At 38.2% G+C, this 25,906-nt stretch overlaps 1 protein-coding gene across 4 annotated transcripts in view; it reads left to right on the top strand.

The window, feature by feature from the left end:
- STARD13 (StAR related lipid transfer domain containing 13) overlaps positions 1 to 25,403 on the top strand; it is a 147,898-nt gene extending 122,495 nt beyond the window's left edge. For all 4 annotated transcript variants that reach the window (XM_075198982.1, XM_075198981.1, XM_075198984.1 and 1 more), the window contains exons 4-14: positions 6,280 to 6,343; positions 8,554 to 9,911; positions 10,960 to 11,133; positions 11,230 to 11,389; positions 14,535 to 14,733; positions 17,196 to 17,403; positions 18,755 to 18,869; positions 20,321 to 20,542; positions 22,059 to 22,276; positions 23,487 to 23,663; positions 24,658 to 25,403. In XM_075198982.1, the coding sequence (XP_075055083.1) occupies positions 6,280 to 6,343; positions 8,554 to 9,911; positions 10,960 to 11,133; positions 11,230 to 11,389; positions 14,535 to 14,733; positions 17,196 to 17,403; positions 18,755 to 18,869; positions 20,321 to 20,542; positions 22,059 to 22,276; positions 23,487 to 23,663; positions 24,658 to 24,775 (3,013 nt within the window). In that variant the 3' untranslated portion in view covers positions 24,776 to 25,403. The remainder of the gene's footprint in view (positions 1 to 6,279; positions 6,344 to 8,553; positions 9,912 to 10,959; positions 11,134 to 11,229; positions 11,390 to 14,534; positions 14,734 to 17,195; positions 17,404 to 18,754; positions 18,870 to 20,320; positions 20,543 to 22,058; positions 22,277 to 23,486; positions 23,664 to 24,657) is intronic.
- Positions 25,404 to 25,906: the final 503 nt, after the last annotated feature.

Here is a 25,906-nt window from a genome sequence, read left to right as displayed (position 1 = left end):
AATTGCATGTTCACTCCTATCACTGTCTTCCTACCTGTGCACAATGCATATTCACATGTACAATTATCCACCTGCTTGTGCAAAATGCGTATTAACGTCTAACACCATCCATCTACCTGTGCAAAATTCATATTCCTTCTTACCTCCATTCTTCAACTTGTGCAAAACACACCTAATATTATTGTGAACAAAGTAATTGAGTGAAGTGTATTGGATACTACAGGTGGAGAACAAGAGCATGCTAGCCGCCTTATTAAAAAAATGTGCTAGAAAGAAATCAGGTTTACCTTATTCTCAAATATGCTTTTTTGTATCATTAATCAACTATATGATTAGAAATATGTATTTGTCAGCTATTTATTTACAATTACACATATGGTTCTAGGCCTAAACCAGCTGGTAATAATATATATATATATATATATATATATATATATATTACCTTCCTATTGCCTTTTGGGGCACCTTACTTAACTAAATAAGAGGGGTTAAAAAAACCTAGGCTTAAATTATAAGTTCTGCTGCATATGTAGAACTATATATGTAGAAGTAACAGCAGAGAAACAAAAGAATTTATTTCCTTTCCCTTCTCCCAGTGCACTATGAGATAGCGCTCAACGAGACGGTGGTGTCTTGTACCACAGGAAGTTCAATAGTGCAGTGCTTTGACCGCCAACATCACTTGCCCTTTGAGTTCCTCCAGAATGCTTTGCGACTGGCATTCTGGAGCTCCAAATACAAAAGTGCACAGAATCTCATTTCCCCGCTGAGCACCACCATTCCGATGGGAGTGGTAATACTACAGGAGATAGCGGCAGTAATGCTACAGGGGAATACATGGCACCTTGGGGTGGTAAATGGCTTGAGGCTGTTATCTGTATGATTACAGGGGATGGAGTGCTTAAGGGGGGAGATGAAGGGGCTAAAAGATGGAATAGGGAAGAGAATGATGGGGATGATAGGGGGAAATAATAGTTATGAGGGGTAAAAGAAATTGGTGATGGGGGAAGAGGGTGGTGAAGATGGGGAGAGATGCACAATGCTTTCAGTTCCTTTATGTAAATATAAAAATTAGTATAGAAATTGTCCCAATCATGGTGCACACGTAATGCAGAGCCCATTTGAGAAGTATTGTTATTGCAGAGCCCATTTGAGAAGTATTGTTAATGCAGAGCCCATTTGAGAAGTATTGTTATTGCGGAGCCCATTTGAGAAGTATTGTTATTGCAGAGCCCATTTGAGAAGTATTGTTAATGCAGAGCCCAATTGAGAAGTATTGTTAATGCAGAGCCCATTTGAGTAGTATTGTTAATGCAGTGCCCAGTTGAGAAGTATTGTTAATGCAGAGCCCATTTGAGAAGTATTGTTATTGCAGAGCCCATTTGAGAAGTATTGTTAATGCAGAGCCCATTTGAGAAGTATTGTTAATGCAGAACCCATTTGAGAAGTATTGTTAATGCAGAACCAATTTGAGAAGTATTGTTATTGAAGAGCCCATTTGAGAAGTATTGTTATTTCAGAGCCCATTTGAGAAGTATTGTTAATGCAGAACCCATTTGAGAAGTATTGTTAATGCAGAACCCATTTGAGAAGTATAGTTATTGCAGAGCCCATTTGAGAAGTATTGTTAATGCAGAGCCCAATTGAGAAGTATTGTTAATGCAGTGCCCAGTTAAGAAGTATAGTTAATGCAGAGCCCAGTTGAAAAGTATTGTTCATGCAGAGCCCATTCGAGAAATATTGTTAACGCAGAGCCCATTTGAGAAGTATTGTTAATGCAGAACCAATTTGAGAAGTATTCTTATTGCAGAGCCCATTTGAGAAGTATTGTTAATGCAGAACCCATTTGAGAAGTATTGTTATTTCAGAGCCCATTTGAGAAGTATTGTTAATGCAGAACCCATTTGAGAAGTATTATTAATGCAGAACCCATTTGAGAAGTATTGTTATTGCAGAGCCCATTTGAGAAGTATTGTTAACGCAGAGCCCAATTGAGAAGTATTGTTAGTGCAGAGCCCGTTTGAAAAGTATTGTTAATGCAGAGCCCATTTGAGAAATATTGTTAGTGCAGAGCTCATTTGAGAAGTATTGTTAGTGCAGAGCTCATTTGAGAAGTATTGTTAATACAGATCCCAATTGAAAAGTATTGTTAATATAGAGCCCATTTGAGAAGTATTGTTAATATAGAGCCCATTTGAGAAGTATTGTTAATGCAGAGCCCATCTGACCAGTGTACTTATAGCAACACTCATTTCTTCAGTATACTTAATTCACACTTCATCTGACTAGTATATAATGCAGCGATGTGACCAGTAAACAGTAGTTGCCAGTGGCTTTCAAGCACGTTTTGTCATGATATACTTAAAATACTGTAATTGACATGTCTGTACTGAAAACCCCTCCTGATCACACTATTTGAGAACCAACATTTTAAAGAGCTTTAAATGCTTGAATCACTTCTCCAATTTAACATAAGACATAAACTTCTCGCAGAATCTACTAAGATCGAATACCTCCATAAAGATGTTGTATAAATGAATGTTTCTGACCACACCAGGTGCTAATTCCTAGTGACATGTATCTAAATCATTTTCTCCAAGAAGAAAAAATTCCTCTTTGACAGGGAATATATAAGTAACAGGTAACATATACTGTATTATTTGGAGATGAAATTCCTCTGTGAAGTGGCATGTTACTTCAGGGCCAATGTTAATATTTGGCAATACATAAATTAGGGCAATAATCACTCCCATATCTGTCTAGCGTATCAAAACTGTAGGCATGGCTTACCCCCCAATGTTTAATCATCTGTATTTGTACTTATTGTATGTGTATCTGTACATCTGATGGGGGTGAGAGAGGGGGAATGTTGGGGCACACATAGCTGCCAGCATAATTTATGTATAATTGTTATTAGAATATATTTATTCCCTTTATACAGATGGGACTTGGTGGAGATTGGGGTAATGGGGCTCTGTAGAGGGAGGGGGCGGTACAGAAAAAGCGATCTGGGTGGGGGGGGGGGGTTGGGCAGAAATGTCCAACCTTGGTAAAAAAATGACGAAGCTGCATTATCAAAGATACATTTGGGTCAATATATTTAATTAAACAAGAGATAACATCGGGACATTATTCGGGGTCATCTCTTACATACATAGCAGCCACAATAGGAAACATCCCCTACATTTCCACTTAGTCCTATAACCTCATTTTAAAGATAAAGACAAGAAAATAATTCAAAGCTTATGCAGTTTTCGATACTATTGTGGAGAAAAGAGATTTTTCTGGGTTGGGATCCTATGGTAAAATATGTCCATTGAATCAAAGTTGCATTGAAACTGTGATAAAGGCTGCATTGTATGTGTGAGCCATTAGCTTATCTGTGAGGTCTATTTGCTGGATAAGGGCACCTGTTAAAAGCAAAAGGCTTCTGCAATAATGTTTGATAAGTTTGTATCAAACTAACTCTCCTTGTCAAAAACATAACAGTAAAACGTCATGTGCCTTGAGCTCCCATTTCCACTGTAAAGTATTTTCACTTATTACTTAATACAAATATCTTGTGTTTGTGTTATTTTACAAGGTCATGTGACACCTTGATTCCTGACAGTGATATCACAGCGTTGCGTTTGGAACATTTTTGTGTCCCATTACCTAGGTGGATTCGTCACATGAATTTATGGCTAACAGGGAAAACTCTTAAAATGTTAGTTGAAGATTTTCATGTATTTGATATTTAAATTGTAACACCCGTTGGCTTTTAATAATACTCACAATTAATAATTATAATGCTTTTATTTATTACAATATGTGTGCCAGAGAAATGAATTACGTGCCATGCAATGTGTGTCAGCAGGCGAAAAACAAAAATGCCGCCCCCCTAGCTCTCAATTATAACCAAATGAACCTAAAATATTTATAAACTGCGCCCCCCTTTAGTGTTGCACTCTGGGCGGTCACCCCTATCGCACAGCCCTCGTTACGGCCCTGTATAACTTCCAACAGAAACTTAGAAGTGGCGGTATGGAAACTTAGAAGTGGCGGTATGGAAACTTAGAAGTGGCGGTATGGAAACTTAGAAGTGGCGGTATGGAAATTTAGAAGTGGCGGTATGGAAACTTAGAAGTGGCGGTATGGAAACTTAGAAGTGGCGGTATGGAGACTTAGAAGTGTCGGTATGGAAACTTAGAAGTGGCGGTATGGAAACTTAGAAGTGGCGGTATGGAAATTTAGAAGTGGCAGTATGGAAACTTAGAAGTGGCGGTATGGAAACTTAGAAGTGTCGGTATGGAAACTTAGAAGTGGCGGTATGGAAACTTAGAAGTGGCAGTATGGAAACTTAGAAGTGGCGGTATGGAAACTTAGAAGTGGCGGTATGGAAACTTAGAAGTGTCGGTATGGAAACTTAGAAGTGGCGGTATGGAAATTTAGAAGTGGCAGTATGGAAACTTAGAAGTGGCGGTATGGAAACTTAGAAGTGTCGGTATGGAAACTTAGAAGTGGCGGTATGGAAACTTAGAAGTGGCAGTATGGAAACTTAGAAGTGTCGGTATGGAAACTTAGAAGTGGCGGTATGGAAACTTAGAAGTGGCGGTATGGAAATTTAGAAGTGGCAGTATGGAAACTTAGAAGTGGCGGTATGGAAACTTAGAAGTGTCGGTATGGAAACTTAGAAGTGTCGGTATGGAAACTTAGAAGTGTCGGTATGGAAACTTAGAAGTGGCGGTATGGAAATTTAGAAGTGGCGGTATGGAAACTTAGAAGTGTCGGTATGGAAACTTAGAAGTGGCGGTATGGAAACTTAGAAGTGGCGGTATGGAAATTTAGAAGTGGCAGTATGGAAACTTAGAAGTGGCGGTATGGAAACTTAGAAGTGTCGGTATGGAAACTTAGAAGTGGCGGTATGGAAACTTAGAAGTGGCAGTATGAAAACTTAGAAGTGGCAGTATGGAAACTTAGAAGTGGCGGTATGGAAATTTAGAAGTGGCGGTATGGAAACTTAGAAGTGGCGGTATGGAAACTTAGAAGTGGAGGTATGGAAACTTAGAAGTGGCGGTATGGAAACTTAGAAGTGGCGGTATGGAAACTTAGAAGTGGCGGTATGGAAACTTAGAAGTGGCGGTATGGAGACTTAGAAGTGGCGGTATTAAAAATGTAATGGGAATGTAAGTGAAGGGAATTTGATAGTTTTAGAATGAAGGCAGTAGGATATGTACTGTATGTATAAAACTGAGTATCATCATTCAGGAAATGATCACACCAATTTGCTTTTTTTTTTCACTTTTCACACTTTAATAAGTACCTGAAAAGCTCATTAAAATAGGACAAATAGAGTCAGCAGCGCTATTCCTATCATTGTGTTCTACAATATTAATACAACCTAGAATGTGTTTTTACCCATTTTCCCAACACTTATGTGTAAACAAGCCCTTAATATTTTTACATAGCTTTTTTTATGCTACTAAATATTTTTGCTTATGTGTATAAAAATATGCTATTAAGTTTACAGCATTACTAAATAATAGTGATTTAGTCTTTTATACATGCACCCTCTTATATTATATCTATGTAACCTAAACTCAATTATGCACTGCACTGAAATAGTCATGATAAAAGCTGTTAGAAGAATAGATTTAAAGCTAAATCCACAATCATCCCAAGAAAATGAAATCTTAACCCAGTGTAATGTTTTGCATGTAGTTGCACTCTGGAGTAAATTGGTATATGAATGGGTTCAATAGCTGCAGATAACGACTATAGATATGCTAAATCGAAAATAAAGGCTGACAGGCTTAGCTGAACCTAAATGATTTTCCAAAAAACTGTGATCTAATTAGTGAACCACTTATAGATGGTGGACTACAAATTTGTATTCTGATTTGTAAACACATTACCTCACTGAGGCACATGGCCTGGGTGGAGGAACATCGCTTGGTCAGATGACCAATGACAGCTGTAATCTGATCTTTTAAAGACCATGTTCCACCCACTAGCTTCATCTATATAAGGCCAACTAAGTATACACATTACTGTGAAAAAAATCTGGGACAGTTCCAGCTGATGATAGTTGCAAGATAAACATTTGCAAAGGATTTTAGGCTAAATGTCAGCAAGAATCATAGCCAAAGAGACGTGGATACTGTAAACCCCCAGCGTTTTACTGTGTGTGTGAAAGGCTGCAGAGAAGATGGGAGGCCAGGCTTGGAGAGTGGGCAAACGCAAGAGATCCTTGTCCTCCATCAGTCAGGTGCTAATTCACGGCTATGTCTTTGCTTCTAGACGGCTGAACACATTGAACAAGTGTGCATCCATGAAACTCGATGTCAGCCTCCAAAGGAAGAAGGTAATGTTACATGTTCCGTTCATTGGTTTTACATACAAAGAGGTGTTTGAGGAATTAGGTTGAAAGTCACCTACTCTGCTATCTGTAGAAATATTCTGTGTCATGGTGGAGATACAGTAAATCTGTACTGTTTTATGTCCATAAGACCTGCCAAAGAAGCAAAGATACCAGATATTACTCAGTAAGCTACTGTAAGTATAATAAGGGAAGGGTAGATCTAGTACAAAACTGCATTTAAGTCTAGTTTCTGAGTTGATAGATGAACAAAGTACTGCCAAATCATTATGTGAGTTAAACTATGATATCGCTGACAGTCATTTGCAGATTTACGACCTAGTAGTAAAGCATTATTGTATTATAGATGTTCTAGAGAAACATATTTCTCCATAACCAATAGAAAGATGTGTACTTCCTATGTGCAGTTATTATTGTTATTACACCTGGAGGTATATTTACTAAACGGCAGGTGTTAAAAAGTGGAGATGTTGCCCATAGCAACCAATCAGATTCCAGCTGTCATTTTTATAGAATGTATTAAATAAATGATAACTAGAATCTGATTGGTTGCTATAGGCAACATCTCCACTTTTTCAAACCCGCAGTTTAGTAAATATACCGCCTAGCCTTTTAAATATATTGTATTATCCGTTCATACAAGTATTGGCTGCCACATTTTCTAGTAGACATTTCTAAGTGGATCTAAACGGATACAGATGTTTGTTATGAAATGTTTTCTAGTTTGTAAAGCATAAATGAAAACAGATAATTAACTTATATATAGTAAAATAATAAGTTACTTCACTTCATCTTCATACATTTTATTATTATTATCACTATGGGCAGAAGGATTATCTTTGGTAGGGGTACTTGATACACACACAGCACTGTTTAATTTATAAAGTATCATCAAAGGCTCAGTTTGACCTCATGACCCTCCATACAGACATTTGTATAATTAGATATGGGGTGCAGTACACTATGGGACCATTACCTAAATCCTTGTCAGAGAGCCTAGTCATTCAATGAATCTGGATTGTCATAGTGTCTTAATATACCAGATTCCCACCACCCTCCAGGTTTTCAGTTTATACAATAACAATTAGTTAATTGTTTCTGAATAGAAGAGAATACACATCTATTTTGTGCCATTTGTGTTTCTTGCTGGACATTGCTGTGTCTGTAGCCGGAATGTTGGTGTGGCTCTTATCCACATTTTGTTTATTGGATTGATCAATGGATGAGTTTGGTTTCCTGATTAGTACCAGTGTTCTTTACTGGGAAAAGTCATTAACTAGCATTACTAGAGCCACATGCCACAAGTGTAAATTACATTTGAGATGTCTCTTTTCCTGTCTGTCAGGCACAGCCAATGGAGTGAGTGCAATACAATGTCAGTAAATCAATTGTTTACATTAGCTGACCTTTAAGACACATCTTTTACAACATCATTGGGGGACATTTATGAAAACTGGTGCTTATGTACTGTGCAAAACAAGTGCTGTAATTCATTGTAACCAATGAGAGTCTAAAGAAATAAAAGCAAATGATCTGATTAGTTACTATGGGGCATATTCAATTGTCCGTAATAACGGTAATATTACCGTAATAACGGTAATAGTGCGCAAGCCGCGTTACTTTTGCGCGTAACGCAGACAATTGAATATGCTAATGAGTTACATCACCTTTTTGTGCAGAATACCCTGCCCCGGTTTTCATAACTTGCCACAGTATTTTTATCTAGAGAAAATCAGGACAATTCATGCTAATTGTCAAATGTTAACTCACACAAGACTCCCATAAAGTGCAATTATAACAATGTCTGAAATTGTGAGTTGTTATGTTAACATAATATACTGCTGCTTGGCAACTGTTATTGAACTACATTTCCCATCATGCTGTTCTGGTGTTCCTGATCTTGTTGGAGGTTGTAGATTAACAACATATGGGGATGAGGCAAAGATTGCCTAAATCTGTCAAAGTATGTAGAGCCAGCTGCGCTGATTCTCAGTAGACTTAAGAACAAAGTTAATTGGTTAATTACATGTTCATCTGAACAATTGCAGAGTCTTTAGCACTATGAGGCCCCTAGGAATACTAATTATCCTTTACACCTCAAATATATAAACACACACATCAGTGTAATTATAAGTGCATATTAAACAATTATGAAACCTAAGGATAATTTAACAAAACACTGTCATATATTTTAGAGTGAAGATTCAGATGAAGAAGATCTTTGCGCTATCAGTGACAAATGGACATTCCAAAGACTCAGTCGCCGATGGTCTCGGGTGGATGACATTGATACACTGTTCAGGAGATCGGAAAGACTTGGGTCATCCGGGGAGATGAAAAACACGACAAGTAGTGAAAGTGTACTGACAGATCTCAGTGAGCCTGAGGTATGCTCAATTCACAGTGGAAGTAGCGGTGGCAGTGACTGCAGATGTTCATATGTTGGAAACAGTGCTTCCAGGGAGACATTTGAGTGTAGTGACACGATGTGCGTATCTGATTCCAACTCCATTAACCTATTACCTCCATATTGGCCAAGAGATCTATCAGATAGTAAACTGAATCCAAAGACGGAGAAATCTACACACACAAAAGCGAAAACACTCCTAAAATGCATGGGGACACTAAGAGGCAAAGGCGCCCATGGGAAGTTGAAAGGATTGTCGAAAACTGGAGGTTTAATAATTAGTGAACCTATTCTGAAACTGGAGCCAGAGTCTGTAAAATCAATGAACTGCGTTCATATTGTTAATGGACCGGTCAATGACTCACCTATGGAGGTTAAGGTAACTGGAAACTTGGGTTCAAGATCGGAAATGAAGACCATCGATGAGAGCATTTCAAGTTTAAAAGAGAAAGAGGTTTCTGAATCAGGCAAACGTGGAGGTATGTACCTAGAGGACATTGATCTCTTCACAATGATTGGGAACCGAGCAAAGTCCGGCCAAAATCACAAAAATGAATTTCATTCGCAAGAGGATCTAGTTGTACATATTCCAAAGGACCACAAACCTGGAACATTTCCAAAAGCCTTATCTGTTGAAAGCCTCTCTCCTGATAATTATGGAGCTGGGAATTGGCGTGATGGAAGCGTATCTTTTGGTAGGCAAAAGGGCCTCTGTGCAAAAGAACCAAGAATTATGTCTTCAAGATGTCCGAGAGGCAGCAGGCTTAGTGTATATGACAATGTCCCAGGCTCCCACTTGTATGCCAGCACTGGTGACCTCATGGACTTTGAGAAAGATGATCTCTTCCCCCATTTAGATGATGTATTGCAACATATCAATGGACTCCAGCAGTCTGTAGACCATTGGTCCAAGGATGTCATGCCAGAGCTGCATGATGACAATTTATCAGTAGGGGAATCTGGAACATCAACTTTTCATTCACCTAATCCACTGACATTAGACTTTGAAGGGAATTCTATATCTGATGGAAGGACAACTCCAAGTGATCTGGAAAGGGATGCTGCATCCCTCAATGAGTCAGATACAACTGGGACAAGGGAGAGAAGAGACTCAGGAGTCGGAGCATCACTTACTAGAACAAACAGGTAAGATCTTCAATTTGTGCTTCGGTCCTGCATTAGCATTTGATATTTGGAAGGTGGTAAAATTGTCCCAATTGGAAAGCCATAATGAGCCGCTATACTCTCCATGTTCAGTGTCTACTTAGAAATTTTTCTGCATCAACTCCTCTGCTCCTCTCTCATACCTGGACCTCTCGTGCCGCATGATCCACCCTGCTCTCTACGTTGCTGCATCTATAAGTTTTCCTCCCTTTTGCTCCATTTCTCTTCCTTTTCTTCCCAAACCTTTCCCATTTTATTGTCTGTTAAGTTTCCCAGTAGAAGCTGTGATTTCAAGGATAATTAATTTGTTATTTGATATAATACAACATTTAGTTAGCTAGCTGTGATATTTGTAGTTGTGTGCAATATGATGTGTTTTATGTTATTTTACATTAAATTATTTAGCAAGATATTCAAATGTCTGTACAAACTCGGGAAAAAATGAAGTGTGCCTCTAATTTACATCATACTTGCCAACCTTTTTAGAGTTCTTTCCAGGAGATCCCAGGCAGGGGTGCGGGAGGGGCAGTGCGCGTCATTTTGGCGCCGCCCCACTAAAAAATGATGGTTTTTGTCGCGGGGGCGGGGCCAAAATTGCATGATTCACCGCAAATTACATCATTTTGACGGCAAGAGGCCGTTTGCGGGATATTTGCCTTCTCTCCAGGGAGTCCGGTAGATATACCCGAATTTCAGGAGTCTCCCGGACATTCCGGGAGAGTTGGCAAGTATGATTTACATTAAATAAACATTTGAAGGGACATTCTATAATCATGCCAGTAGATTTATCCATTTTTAATAGTTTAGCTAGTGCAGGTGGCAATTGCAGCATTCATCCCCTTCCAGATATTCAGTGTGCAATGAGGACAGCATAGAAATGCAAATTAAGTAATTGCTTTTTTTTTTTTACTTTGTCTTTTGTATAAGTATAGTTATATGAAGTATTTAGTCATATGTAAATGTATTGATGATAATAATAATAATTATAATTATAATAATAATATAATTTACAATGTTTGTTTCCTTTAAGACGCTTTAGGTGGCAGAGTTTCCAGATCTCCCACCAACTGAGCCGCTCGCTGGCATCACTTCAGATCAGTAATCAATCTGCAGGCCAACTCAATCTATTGCAGAAATTCTCGCTGCTCCGACTCACCGCCATCATGGAAAAATACTCCATGTCAAACAAACATGGCTGGACATGGTAGGTGCAGTGAACAAAGCATGTATGTTAGTTTTGCATTAGTGTTGCATGTAAAGAGTTTTCTTACATGATTGTATGGTTGATTTTCAATTTTAGGTCCGTACCAAAGTTTATGAAAAGAATGAAGGGCCCTGATTACAAGGATAAAAATGTTTTTGGGGTACCTCTGATGGTTCATGTGCAGAGAACAGGTCAGCCATTACCCCAGAGTATTCAGCAGTCATTACAGTTCCTGCGCAACAATTGCCTCGATCAGGTAAGGAACATGGTGCCATGCAGACCGCCTTTTGTTGTGTCATGTATTACCTTTGCAAACAGGAACTCCCTGATGTGTTTTGGTTATTAGTGAGGCAAAGCCAGGACAAAAATGTAAATATTCACCAAATGTTTATTGAGTGTACTAAGTTCCAGAGAATTTCCTGAGATAAATTTGGCAAAACCCTATATTTGCAATTGATAGACTTTAATTAATCGTACTGGCGAAATGCTAAATCTGCTAAAGAATGTTTACTTGTAAAAAAAAAAAATAAGAACCATCATATTCTATGTCTGTGCCAGTTCTTGTCTAAATTGATGTCACTCTTTTGACCCTTCAATAAACTTTCTGCAAAAGTAAAGATTTGATAGATATGTAGCTTTGAAGCAATAATATTGAGCAGGCAATTAAAAATGGCTCCCAGATGGTTCATCTATGCAGGTCAAAGGTAGACTTGGCCAAGTTTTTAAATTTGATGACTAAAGAGTTTATTTGACAAGCTCCTTTTCGCGTACTCAGCAAGAGCCATTATTGACATAAGGCTTACTTTATAAATAAAAAAAGTTCAAGAAGAACACGTTTCCTGTCACCCATAACAACCAATCAGATACCAGTTTTGTTTAGTCTAGCTTCTTCACATTGCTAAAAGCTGATATGTGATTGGTTGTAGAGTGGTTTGCATGTTATTAAATAGCTTCCATGCAGATACACAGAGAGTCAACGGAATTTCATTTTTTTTTACAGAATGGAATGTAAAAATAAAACATGATATGTTGCATTTATATTAATAAAACAAAACAAAAATGCTATCTGTTATTATCAGCAAGCCATAGCAAAAGTAAACACTGAAAAACAAAAGGATTTACAGTGGTTTCCCATTGCTTAAACAAACCAGAAATTGTCATGGTTTTAAAGCATGTTTAACCAAACAACATTAAGAATCCTGAGCTCTGTTTGCAAATGATCAGCAAAGTTACACTCGGTTTACTACAGCAGGCTATAGACTAAAGATATTGGGGTAGGGACATTTATGAGTCATGATGCAAGAAAGGGTGCTGCCAATAACAACCAGTCAAATATTTGTTTTCATTCTGTAAGCTGCACCATCGTGTATATTTAAAGGACATAAAACGATTTGCTTTTAAAACAACACATGTACTAAGGCAGTGGTTCCCAAACTGTGCGCCTAGACTCCCTGGGGTGCCTTGGCGATCTCAGAGCGGTGCCTCGGCCAGGACAAGTGGTAAGCAAGGCGGGGGACTACTTGGTAATAATTTTGGCTTATGGATGCCTTGAAAAAATTTTGGAGATCCTAAGGGTGCCTTGAACTGAAAAAGTTTGGAATCCACTGTACTAAGGTATTTCTATGTGTGACAGAAATATATTAGGTGTGAAGGCAAACAAGCATGCAAACAGTTTTAAATGGTAATTTAGTAATTTGGGCCACTATTCTATTGAAGTCAATGAATTATATTTCACTTAAGCTTGAGCCAAGCAGACTAGTTAATAACTATTTATATTTGCAGAAAAATTTGATTCTTGTGACTATTTGTCAACCCATATTCATAGAAGTGAAGTGAAAGTAAACCCACTAAGTTTAATAAATGCATTTTAATAGGTTATATTTAGATCCTTAGGTAATTAATACCTTCTGTAATCCACCACTTTCAAATGTTATTGCACTTTAAACTTTCTAACATCATTCTATGTGTAAAAGATATGTTGTTTCCTTTAAAAAAAACAAGATGTTTTACAAGAAACATTTCAGGAAAATAAGGGATCAATGATCATACATGCCAGAGATATGTATAATAAATTGAATAGTTCCTCTTATAAAAAGCACTGATAGCAATGATCAAACCGCCTTCTTTCTTGTTGTCAAAACATACTGCAGATTGTATAGCTCTCAGGACAATTAGGACAAGGATTTCTTAGGTCACTCTCCTCCCACACAATATAATTTTAGATCTGAGGTCTTGGGAGAGAGCATGTACTGTAATCCCTTAGAGACCTATCTTTGAGCACAGCAAAAGCTGTATACTAACTACCGTCTCCATGAGTGCTTTCAGACAGTGACTCATTCATAGGAATTAAAAAGCTAACTCTTTATCTGTAAAAAAAATCTACTTCATTTCTGGAACATAAAATGTCATAACAATATAATAAAAATATTGTGGACTTTAATGTAAGAATGAGATTGCATGCCATCATTTCTTAGTTTCAGCATTTAATTTAATTATTTTGGATAATTAGACATTTCTACGTAAGAACATTATTGCAAATATATATGGATTAAATGACATGCAAGCAGTTGTCACACTTTGTTCTGTCTTCCTTTGGGTCAACACAATTAGAATTTATGAAAGATTGAACTTGACAGTCCCGTGTTCCAGAAATGATGAAGTAGATTTTTCACAGATAAGAGTTACCACTTTAATACATATGTATGTCACTGTCTTAAGGCACTCCTACAGATACAGGTGCTAGTATACAGCCTTTCAACCCTACTATTAAACACATTGCTTTATCTATGTAACTATGTAAACACCAGGAGCCTGATTCATTAAGGATCTTAACTTGAGAAACTTCTTATCTCAGTCTCCTGGACAAAACCATGTTACAATGCAAGGGGTGCAAATTAGTATTCTGTTTTGCACATAAGTTAAATACTGTCAGTTTTTTCATGTAGCACACACATACTTGATAGCTTATTTGTACACTGAAATTTAAAGTTCATATTTGTGTGCTACATGAAAAAACTGACAGTATTTAACTTATGTGCAAAACAGAACATTCATTTGCACCCCTTGCATTTGTTACATGGTTTTGTCCAGGAGACTGAAATAAGAAGTTTCTCAAGTTAAGATCCTTAATGAATCAGGCCCCAGGAGCACAAGAGTGACCCCCACAGGCGTGCAAAGAGAATATCTGTTCCCTCACAGCGCTTTACTGTATTTTAATACCCAGCATTTCTGTTCCTTTTTTATGAGCTAGGTTGAACTTTTAATAGGAATTTGGAATCTGTGGTAGAACATTCTGTAGTTTTATCTCTAGTCCTTTTTATTTACTATGAAAGATAAATGATGCCAACTGGTAACTCCAGCCTCAGCAAGACGTTCATGGACAAGATTTACTTTTTCCACAGGTTGGACTGTTTAGAAAGTCTGGTGTTAAATCTCGAATCCAGGCCCTGCGCCAGATGAATGAGAACTGCCCGGAGAATGTAAACTACCAGGACCAGTGTGCGTACGACGTTGCAGACATGGCGAAGCAGTTTTTCAGGGACCTTCCAGAGCCCCTTCTCACTAGTAAACTGGGAGAGACCTTCCTGCACATTTACCAGTGTAAGTACACACACTCCAGACACGAGTAATCCACCTGTGGGGTACGCGGCACAATCGTATATCATGGCCTGAAAGAATGTGGTCTAGACAGTAATAATCAATACATTGTTAGATAGATCAGTTGTCCTGACTTCCATGTTTATGCTTAGATTTGTACATCATTTCTCCCACTGTCTGAGAGGTTACTTGTGTAAGATGTATTGCTTTGTAAAGGCAAACAAATGTTTAATGATAATTTGAGCATTAAGAGAAGGACTGGCTGAGCATTCCATTATTTTTGACTAAACATGATTATCTTTTTTTTACAGTCCATTGTTTATATACACAGTCAATATATTTTGCATTCTGAAAACAGAACTGACTTATTTGCACTGTCTAAATTTAAATACAAGTCATTGATATCCTGCACACTGTGTTATTGCTAATATCCTTACATTTAATACACTGTCCTCTATGTTTTTATGTTCAATACACACTGCTATTGTTCTCGGTTTGTCTTGTTACACCCAGTAGCAATATAGCACATACTTATAGCACAGCATGGTCTAGCAGTGTCTGCTACTATGTCACAGGAAGTCCTAGCCCTGTGGTTAATATGTCTGTTTACTACTAAGATAGTCTTCTCACACAAAATCAAAATTAGCCAAACCCTCCACTTGCTTTGTACGTTTTACACATTACAATAATGATAATATATTTGCAATTTGATACTGTAGGAAATAAGCTATAGATCATGCATTGTTCCTGGAATATAAGATTGTGGAAAAAAAAACAACAAATCACATTTTATGCTGTTAAATTCACTAACTACATTTTACGCTCTTCAGAAAGCTCTAAAATGTAACAATAGACTTGTATTTTTACTGCTGTGTTATTATTACATTATCACTGCAGTTGGCCTATGTATTGTAGCTCATAAAAAGGATAATTCATATAAATATCACATAATGGTAGGATCACCAGTTAGCTGAACTAAATTATAACTGTGAGCAGCTAAAGAGAACTGTGTGAAATGTATCTGTAGCCGTACGTAACACCTCCGTCATCCGTCTCTTATATAAACTACTTGAGGCACCATCTAAACAAATTCACGGCTGGAGTCTGGAGAATAGACACAATGCTGTGTGATCCTGAATATAAAACCTCCCATGAAGAAATGTAACATGACCTAAATATCCTGAATCTTCTATGGACAACTACTAAGAAACTGTGATACCTTTACGTACAACTGAACTGGGTCATTTGTGTTAGTTGTGCAATTATATTTTTATACAAATATAACATTTTATAAACATGTTAATGACTTTATTAGTGCCTTTTGTACACATTTTGTCTGCCAAGTAATTAACTAAATGTAACATTTTTCCTTTTAAAAATATTTTTAAAATGGTTTTAGAAACAGTACACAGTGCAAGTATATTACATACTTACCAACTTTTGCAATTAGTTTTCCAGGAGCCTGCCGGGGGTGGCGGGCATGATGGGTGGCGGGGCTCCAAAAATCGCATCATTTTGGCCCCGCCCACATGACGTAATGGCGTAAAGGCGTCATTTTACAGCATGGGGCGGGGCCAAAAGCTGCGATTCCTGGTGAATCGCAGCGTTATGGATCTAATTCTGCCCACTTCACTAGGAAGTGGGCAGATCCGGGAGATTGCCACACTCTCCCTGGAGTCTGTGAGACTCTCGCAAAATGCGGGAGTCTCCCGGACATTTCGGGAGAGTTGGCAAGTATGGTATATTACATGTTTGAGATAACATTTTTTTTGTATTACTTCAGGACAAAAAGCTGTAGGCAGCCATTTTGTGGGCTGGACCCATATTCTTGAGATTGCGGCCTGTCAAATCACTAGGATCTGGGGCCTGATTCATTAAGGATCTTAACTTGAGACATTTCTTATTTCAGTCTCCTGGACAAAAACCATGTTACAATGTAAGGGGTGCAAATTAGTATTCTGTTTTGCACATAAGTTAAATACTGAATGTTTTTCATGTAGCACACAAATACTTGATAGCTTATTTGTACACTGAAATTTAAAGTTGATATTTGTGTGGCACATGAAATTTGTTTGCAAAACAGAATACTAATTTGCACCCCTTACATTGTAACATGGTTTTGTCCAGGAGACTGAAATAAGAAGTTTCTCAAGTTAAGATCCTTAATGAATCAGGGCCCTGGTTCCTACTGAATTGTGTGTCGATGACTGAACCAAGTTAATACATGAGAAAAAAAAACAACAAGTTCCTCATATCTCATTTTATCTTCCTTTATGGTTGTCCGTGTATGTTTTTGCTGGTCTCTACTAATCTTCAGTGCTGCAGACAATGTTAAAGGATAATACCAGCAATGATATAGACGCCCTGTTCTGCAGCTTCCAGCCTCTCTGCAGTATACGACTAGTATATACATTTTAACCTAGGACATCACTAATCATTTTGTGATGTCATTTGAATTTCCTCAGATGTTCCCAAGGACCAGCGGCTTCAGGCAGTGCAGTCGGCCATCATGTTGATGTCGGATGAGAACCGTGAAGTTCTGCAAACGCTCTTGTGCTTCCTTAATGATGTCACCTCAGTGGAAGAGAATCAGATGACCCCAATGAATCTTGCAGTGTGTTTGGCGCCATCCCTCTTCCACCTCAATCTATTAAAGAAAGACAACTCGCCAAGGTGGTTATTTATGACTGTGAAGCGTTACTGACATAATTATAGACATACATTTCTCTCAAAAAATGTATGAAATGATTTTATCAGGCACATAAATGTCAGATCACTGTGAATTTAATGCAGAAAGCAAGAACATCCCCAGTCTCTTCTAAATCATATAACCCAAGGCAGTAGAGATGATTTGTCATTTTATTGCTGCTTGCTACTGCATTAACACAACAACATGTCATGAACATAGATATTGCACTGTTAGTAATTCCCAGGATACTACATTTTCTATTGTTTTTTTAATTGAAGTAATGATGTTAACAAGTGATGGTGTCGATTTGTACATGTTTATTGTGTGACAGGCTTCACACCCACTGGCATTGCGTTTGCGTGTTTAAACGTTAGCAAAAACGCATGTTAACACAATAGTGTGTGACATGCGTTTGTTGATAGTATTTTTAGTATTGTGTTAGAGGTAAATGTATCAAGCTGTGAGTTTGAAAAGTGGAGATGTTGCCTATAGCAACCAATCAGATTCTAATTATTTATTTATTACTTGCTACAAAATGATAGCTAGAATCTGATTGGTTGGTATAGGCAACATCTCCACTTTTCAAACCGGCCAGAAACTTGCAGCTTGATACATTTACTCCTTGGAGTTAACTGAGGCTCTCTCTGCTTCCCCACTTTATTTACACACTGTAAATGGCAAAATTAGAATACTTCTGAAAACCAGAACACAAAGGCAACGCTGCCGCAACACTAGCAAAAATTAGTAACAACAGCCAGGGCCGTAACTAGAGGTGCGTGAGAGGGGCAATCGTCCAGGGCGCAAAGCTGAAGGGGGGAAAGAACTGGATGACATTAATATTTTAGGTTCATTTGGCTACAGTTGGGGGCACTAAAATTTCTAGTTACGGCTCTGGCAGCGGCAGTGGGTACTAGACACAGTGTGTTATAGACTGGTATTAACACAATGCAATGCATGCCAGTGGATATGAGATTTTAAGGTACTTTAAGTAAATCGAATTACTTTAATAATGCACCTGTCGCCTACACACAGAGGAGAAAGACATTACCTTGGTATGAACCATTATTCCTCATGTCCTAGTGATGTCACTACTGCCTAGTAAATTCATATATTAAATTATTCTAAGTATTGGTTCTGGACATAGAATGGATGCCTCACTGTGTATAGGAGTATTGTATGTATTGTACATAGCATTAGTTACATCCACTCCATGGTACCAATCTGAAACCATATGGAGCTGAGTACTAGAAGGAAAATAGGTTTCTGATCCAAACTCTTACTCTCTAACTTGACTTTATTTTACTTAAGTATCTCTTTACTTTTCATCTTCAACAGGGCCATACAGAAAAAGTATGCAACTGGGAAACCAGATCAGAAGGACTTAAATGAGAACCTGGCAGCTACACAGGGCCTTGCCCATATGATTGTAGAGTGCAACAAGCTGTTCGAGGTGAGTGTCCTTCATCCATAAACGTCCTTGGACTTACTGCGTTATGAGATGCTAATGTATATACTCATTACTCAATGTATACACTCATTGCTCAAAATAGACCTGTGTCATTATTTAAACATTTTTCTGCCCCGGGTGACAATTTAATTAGATCCCTCTGTTTTCTTATAAGGTTGAATATAATTTCTTTTTATGTGTTCCTTATCTTTGTAACGATCCTAACATGCACCTAAAGTGACAGGTCTGTGGTCAAGCCTAATATCTTGCCAGTAAAAACCTCTAGTTGTGCACAGAATGCTTTTGTTTTTTTTAGCATTTTCCTATTCAGTGGTCCAACGCAGCAGCAATGCTTTGCAAAGAAGCGTTCGCGCTGGTTCTGTGAATGAAGTCACAGGCGGATCATTATGATGGCACTTGCTGGTGCCATAGACCGGCTTATTAAGGACAGTGTCTGTTGAAAGGGACAATGCTTCACCTGAAGACAATTTTTCTAAGCAGTTCAAACATACAGTATATGAAAAAAGAAAGCTGTACAATGTGCTGTGTGTAAATGCTCACATGTGCTGCGTGTAAATACACACATGTGCTGCGTGTAAATGCGCACATGTGCCGCGTGTAAATGCGCACATGTGCCGTGTGTAAATGCACACATGTGACAGATCCCCTTTTAATATTTCTATGTTTTGTTAACTCTGAGAAAAAGAAACTCCATGCACATCTATGTGCCGCTCTCTGTAATGACACAAGATAAGCCTCACGATGATACAGACCCATCACATACTGTAACAGCTGTTTTAGTTATGTGAGGACTGGGCACTATATAAACATGACATATATGGCTCCAGCACTCACATTTCAGGTGTTTCTATACGGCATTGGTTGGTACCATGTCAAATGTTAGCATAAGCCGGAGTGCTTAAAAGGACTCTTAACAGGTTTTTTAATTTTCCCTTTGTATTTGTGTAATTCAAATATTAATGGACGAATATATAAAATATTATTGGATGTTTACAATAGTTTTACAATACGACCCAGTATGACGGTGTCTGTAACTATCTTGTACAGCTCACCATTCAGTAGAGATCACTGTTTCCAGGAAGGAAGGTCAAGTGATAAGTGTAGGGGGGATTTGCCGCAAATAGCATCATTTTGGCACCGTCCCCACAATTCTGCGGATCTTGTGGTCGCACTGCAGGGGTCGAGGCCAAAATTATGCTATACTCTGCAAATTGCGTCATTGTGGACTCCTCCGGTCCCACTTCACTAGGAGCTGGTCAGGATCCGGGGAAAAGGCCTGCTCTCCTGGGGTTATGGGAGGCCTACCCGAAATTCAGGAGTCTCCCAGACATTCTGGCAGAGTAGACAAGTATGCTTTAAGTGAATGCTGCTTTATTGATAATTTAATATCTTACAGTGTATGTTGACAGTTCCTTTGTGTGTTTATTTTTGAGGTTCCACATGAGATTATTGCCCAGTCGCGGAATTCATACGTAGAAGCCGACATCCATCTTCCCACTGTGGAGGAGCTGGGGAAACAGCTGGAGGAGGAGGCAGGGAATGTCTGCACGTACTTTGATAACATCATCCAGGGTCTTCAGAAAGAAGCCAGAGATAAATTCAAAGGATGGGTCTCTCTTTCCAGCCCCGACAGCACTGACCTTGCTTACAAAAAGGTAAAGGATTATACCTTTCAATCCCCCACGAGTCAATGTAAGCAATGCTGTGCATATCTATGTTATCATAAGCACTGCGCTTTCTGTTCACGAGATGTGTAGAGCTCATGGAATGTAGATATATATATATTTATATATGCATATTATATGTATGTATATATATATATATATATATATATATATATATATTGCAAAATACAAGATACAAATGATGGCGCTTGCAGCAGATCACCAATAGTCCAGTACAAAGTTTAAGTTCTTCTCAGCAAACACTCCCCATGTGCAGGTGGCTGCCAGTCCTTTTTACCAAGCGGTGTAGCATGGAATAAACCTATAAAAGAAAAATGGAGGAGGAGGCGCACAATAGTGTAGTATATTGATATAATATTGGGATCACACAAGAATCCATAATAAGACCAAAATCACCAGTGGAGGAGAAAACCAGAAGACAAGTACTGTAGTATAGCACCCAATAAAAATACAAAGGGTGTGAGAGTACCACATACAATATAGCTTATTCTCAAACGCAATCACAGTGACTGAACTCCCAGGATTGCCATAGAGTATATATGAAACACCCAGGACACACTTATGTGGATATATGCGTACCAGATAGTAGTACTTTTCAGCTTGTCTCAGTAGATGTCCTGCAGCTGCTCAGAGCTAGGTCACATAACTGGATGCACGACTGTCAGCCTCAGAATATAGGGCACACAAGGAACCAATGGTGTAATATCAATAATACACTTTAATAATATAAAAATGTAGTAACTTACAGGTCAAATTGCAGACACAAGAATCAGCTCCCAATGTAATGGGGATATCAATCGCAAAGTCTCAACGCATTTCGTCTGCTTCCACAGACTTCATCAGGAGAAAAAAGGACAATACTGGCCCTAATACCGGCAGTTCTATAAATAGTGCGCCGCGCCATTTTGCGCATGCGCACATGGGCTCTGAACACAAAACCTACTGCCCATGCGCCAATCGGCGAAATAAAACAGGTATATGAACATACACAATCTAGTGCTTTCTATCAGGCTAGTTGGATGTAACATTAACAGCATTGGCAGCATGACAAAACATTGCATCCCCCATAAATACATAACGATTGGAGAAATAAATATATAGACCACTTGCACACGCGCCAGCACGGCAGTGCCACCTTCGTACTGCGCATGTCCGAAAATATTACGTACCTTACTAGTCCCATACCTAGATGGCGCCATTCTAAATTACAGCACAGAATTAAGAGACTCATAATAAAAAATATATAAAATATAAAAATTCATATACCTCTATCTTATTTCAATTACATTGACTTAAAGTCAATAAATCGCCGCCCACTCATCACATAGTGACAGTAAACACAAAAAATATAATAATGATTGACTGGAGTAATACTAAAATGCACATAAAATATATATATATATATATATATATATATATATATATATATATATATAATATACTGAACGTTCTTTTTGTGTAATTTATTATTTTTATGATTATCTAGGTTGGAGATGGAAATCCTCTGCGACTCTGGAAGGTGTCAGTGGAAGTGGAGGCCCCCCCATCGGTCGTACTCAATCGTATATTAAGAGAGCGCCACCAGTGGGATGAGGATTTCCTGCAGGCGAAAGTGATAGAAACCATTGATACCCATACGGAGGTCTACCAGTACGTGGTGAACAGCATGGCCCCTCACCCTTCTAAGGACTTTGTAGTTTTAAGGTTTGTTGACTTATACTACGACTGGACATAATAATAATTATATAATATCTAACACATGTAGTTTAATAAGGCCTATAATCATGTAGTTGCTTTTAATCATCATCATCATTTATTTATATAGCGCCACTAATTCCGCAGCGCTGTACAGAGAACTCATTCACATCAGTCCCTGCCCCATTGGAGCTTACAGTCTAAATTCCCTACTATATACACACACTCACACATAGACAGACAGAGAGGGAGAGACTAGGGTCAATTTTTGATTGCAGCCAATTAATCTACCAGTATGTTTTTGGAGTGTGGGAGGAAACCGGAGCACCCGGAGGAAACCCACTCAAACACAGGGAGAACATACAAACTCCACACAGATAAGGCCATGGTCGGGAATCGAACTCATGACCCCAGTGCTGTGAGGCAGAAGTGCTAACCACCAGGCCACTGTGCTGCCCACAACATAACATAAATAAATTAAAATTCCTGGGGACAGTTATTTTGGAATTTTAGTTTTTCATTATAATATAACAACTGGCACTTATACTGTCTGGTTATTGTTTGAAAGACTAAGTGCATTTGTCATTTTCACCCATAGACCCTTATCATCCCCTTTTCCTTAATAGTACTCTTTATTATATTAATAATAATAATAATAATAGATATAATTTAACATTTATAAGATCCCTTATCCAGAATGCTCGGATCTCGAGGTTCTCAGGATTAGGGGTTGCTCTGTAACTTGGAGCACCACACCTTAAATCTACTCAACACATTTAAATAAAATTAAATTAAATGAAAAAAATCCCCTATCTTAACCAAAGCTGTTTTTGGCATTCCCCTTTTTATTAAATTGTTTAGCAGAGCTTCTCATGGTAATTGCAGGAGGAAAGACTCAGTGACAAAACCACCAATTATTTACCCTTTTCCTTTCTAATTTCTGTAAATTTCCTGATGATGGGTTTCCAGATAAGAGATCTTATACCTGTATGTACCTTGTTGTTCCTTTACTGACCCAAGCTTATCCGATGCTGGCACTTTATGGATTCCAAAGGTTACAAAAAAGTACTAAAATATGTACATACTGTACGTACAATATGTATATACTTGATATATGTTTTTCCATTCATCTTTTGGGATTTGTTTATGTTTGATTACCCAATACGGAAGTGAGATGCTCACATCTAAGTACCTGACTAATTGTTGCGCTCTCCCACAGGACCTGGAGAACTGACTTGCCAAAGGGAATGTGTAGTTTGGTGGCCACCTCTGTGGAACATGACGATGCCCCTCTAGTAGGTGGAGTGAGGGCAGCTGTGCTGGACCATCGATATCTGATTGAACCTTGCGGCTCCGGAAAATCCAGGCTCACCCACATTTGCAGAGTTGACCTGAAGTAAGTTGCTCTGACTGAGGTTAAAATCTTTCATTCTTGTCAATTACTGGTTATTTTATTTTAGCTTAACGTAAATGTTGTTTGATTAGAGTCAACGTAGCCATATTGTCAAAGTAAATCTGAGGTGCAATGATGTCAGCATCATATAAGTCATATCATATTACATTAGCTTGATACTAGGCATGGTAGGATGGGTTTTAACCTTGGCATCAAGCACATCACATGACGCCTGCCCCCTATATTCCTAATTGTTGTAGGTGTTTTTGATACTTTGAGATTAATCATAAGGGTTTTATTTCCAAATGACATTAATTAAGATAAATGTAGGGAGGCCCAACTGGTTTTCTTGCCTTGATTAACTCCCATAGGTCCCAAGATAATTGAACAACTGGATCTGTCCGTCTTGGCCCTACTCCTGTATAGCTGCCTTGTCCACAGATCATGTTATTGGCCAAACAGCCCTATCTGCTTGTGTGTGCAGCACTTAGGACACGTTATCAGCAAATTGTGTGTATTTTAAGTATAATACACAAGTCATGTTAATATGTGTATAAACTCCTGTAAATAATATCTATATTAATAGTGATTTCTGATGTCACTGCTTATAATGAGTAAGTTTTGATGAAGTTCACTCTGAAAACTTGTGTATAATAAGGAATCACACCCCCTACTATAAATTATTATGAATACTAGATGTGATCTGCATAAAACCACAGCCTGCGACTTCATGCCTCGATAACTTCTCTGTGACTTATAATATCCGTATCATGTCAGTAGACCAGGCTTGGCCAACCTGTGGCACTCCAGATGTTGTGAAACTACGAGCCCCAGCATGCTTTGCCAGTAGATAGTCAGTCGATGGCTGGCAGGACATGCTGGGACTTGTAGTTTCACAACACCTGGCGAGCCACAGGTTGGCCAGGCCAGCAGTAGAGGGTCCATTACTCCACATATATTTGAGCCTAACTTGATTCTCTTTTGTACTTTTTCCCAGAGGCCATTGCTTGGATTGGTATAATAAATGCTTTGGACACCTCTGTGCGGCAGAAGCATTGCGGATACGGAATTCATTCCAGCGACTTACTACAGAAGGACCAGAAACGAAAATCTGAAGACTATATAACACAATGATATATATTTATATACAATAAGATGATATCTCTGCTCGAGGCATTGCTGCGCATGCTGAACCTCCGGGACATTCCTTGGAGATATACTATAAGTGATAACACTTGTTTTTTAATTTAATTGTAAAAAAGATATTGTAAATATGTAATTAAGCATATGTAAATTAAGTATATGAGTTAATGCTTTCTGTGGAAGCTTTTTGTTTCATATATCATACAGTTTTATTTCCCTTTGCTCACACTGTTTATACACATGTATAAATGCTTTTAGAACCGACCACAAGTATTATATATCATGACAATGTAAATTGTGATTTACTATATGCAGCAATAATATGGACACATACATTCGTTGTCCTCATCTGTAATACACTGCACTGTCTGGACCTTATAGAAAGGTATTTTGTGAATAAGAGAATAAAGATTTGTTTTCATGTTTAAAATGTGCCCAACTATATTATAAACAGTGATATTTGCCTGTTAGTGGTTCCATTCATGACATATCCATCAGCGGTATGCACTACGTGTCCTGTGTACTTGTGATTGGTGCTCTGTAATGCTGGTTCTGTTTTATGTTTGGTCTGAAAATACAAATGGGATGAAATACGGAAAATATCTTTCTGGAAATTGTCATTTTTTTCACTGGGTAATTTTGCCGCGTAACACCTGCATACTGCACCAGTAGGAGGGGAATCATAAGAAACGTGTAATGTTATTGTGACAAATTTTAAGAGGTATCATTTGTTCACTTGCCAATTTGGCATTATTTGCTGCTGAACATAAATATATTTATCCGTGGTGCTAAGCAGAGCTGTTTGCTGTAAGTTTGTATAATGGGAAATTAAGTGATCTCTTAATTTAGTAAGTTTAACTCTCTGGTATTAACAACAGGGTAACACTACTTTCACATATTGCGCTACAGCCGTTACACCATGTTGTATGTGAGTATTACTTATGTTTCCTGCATAGATATAAAAAAAGGCTTAAATTACACTTTGTATTCCTTTTTAGCTTGTTAATTTACCCTTTTTTTCCCCTGATGTGTGTTGACAAGGTGAACTCAACTGCAGTGTTTTCAGAACATGGGCTGCTTTGCCTGAAGTTGAGCCTCAGTAG

The sequence above is a fragment of the Mixophyes fleayi genome, chromosome 2 (assembly GCF_038048845.1).
Source record: "Mixophyes fleayi isolate aMixFle1 chromosome 2, aMixFle1.hap1, whole genome shotgun sequence".
NCBI classification, from domain to species: domain Eukaryota; kingdom Metazoa; phylum Chordata; class Amphibia; order Anura; family Limnodynastidae; genus Mixophyes; species Mixophyes fleayi.
The sequence above is the reverse complement of the archived record's forward strand: the minus strand, read 5'-3'. Positions and strand labels throughout refer to the sequence as shown.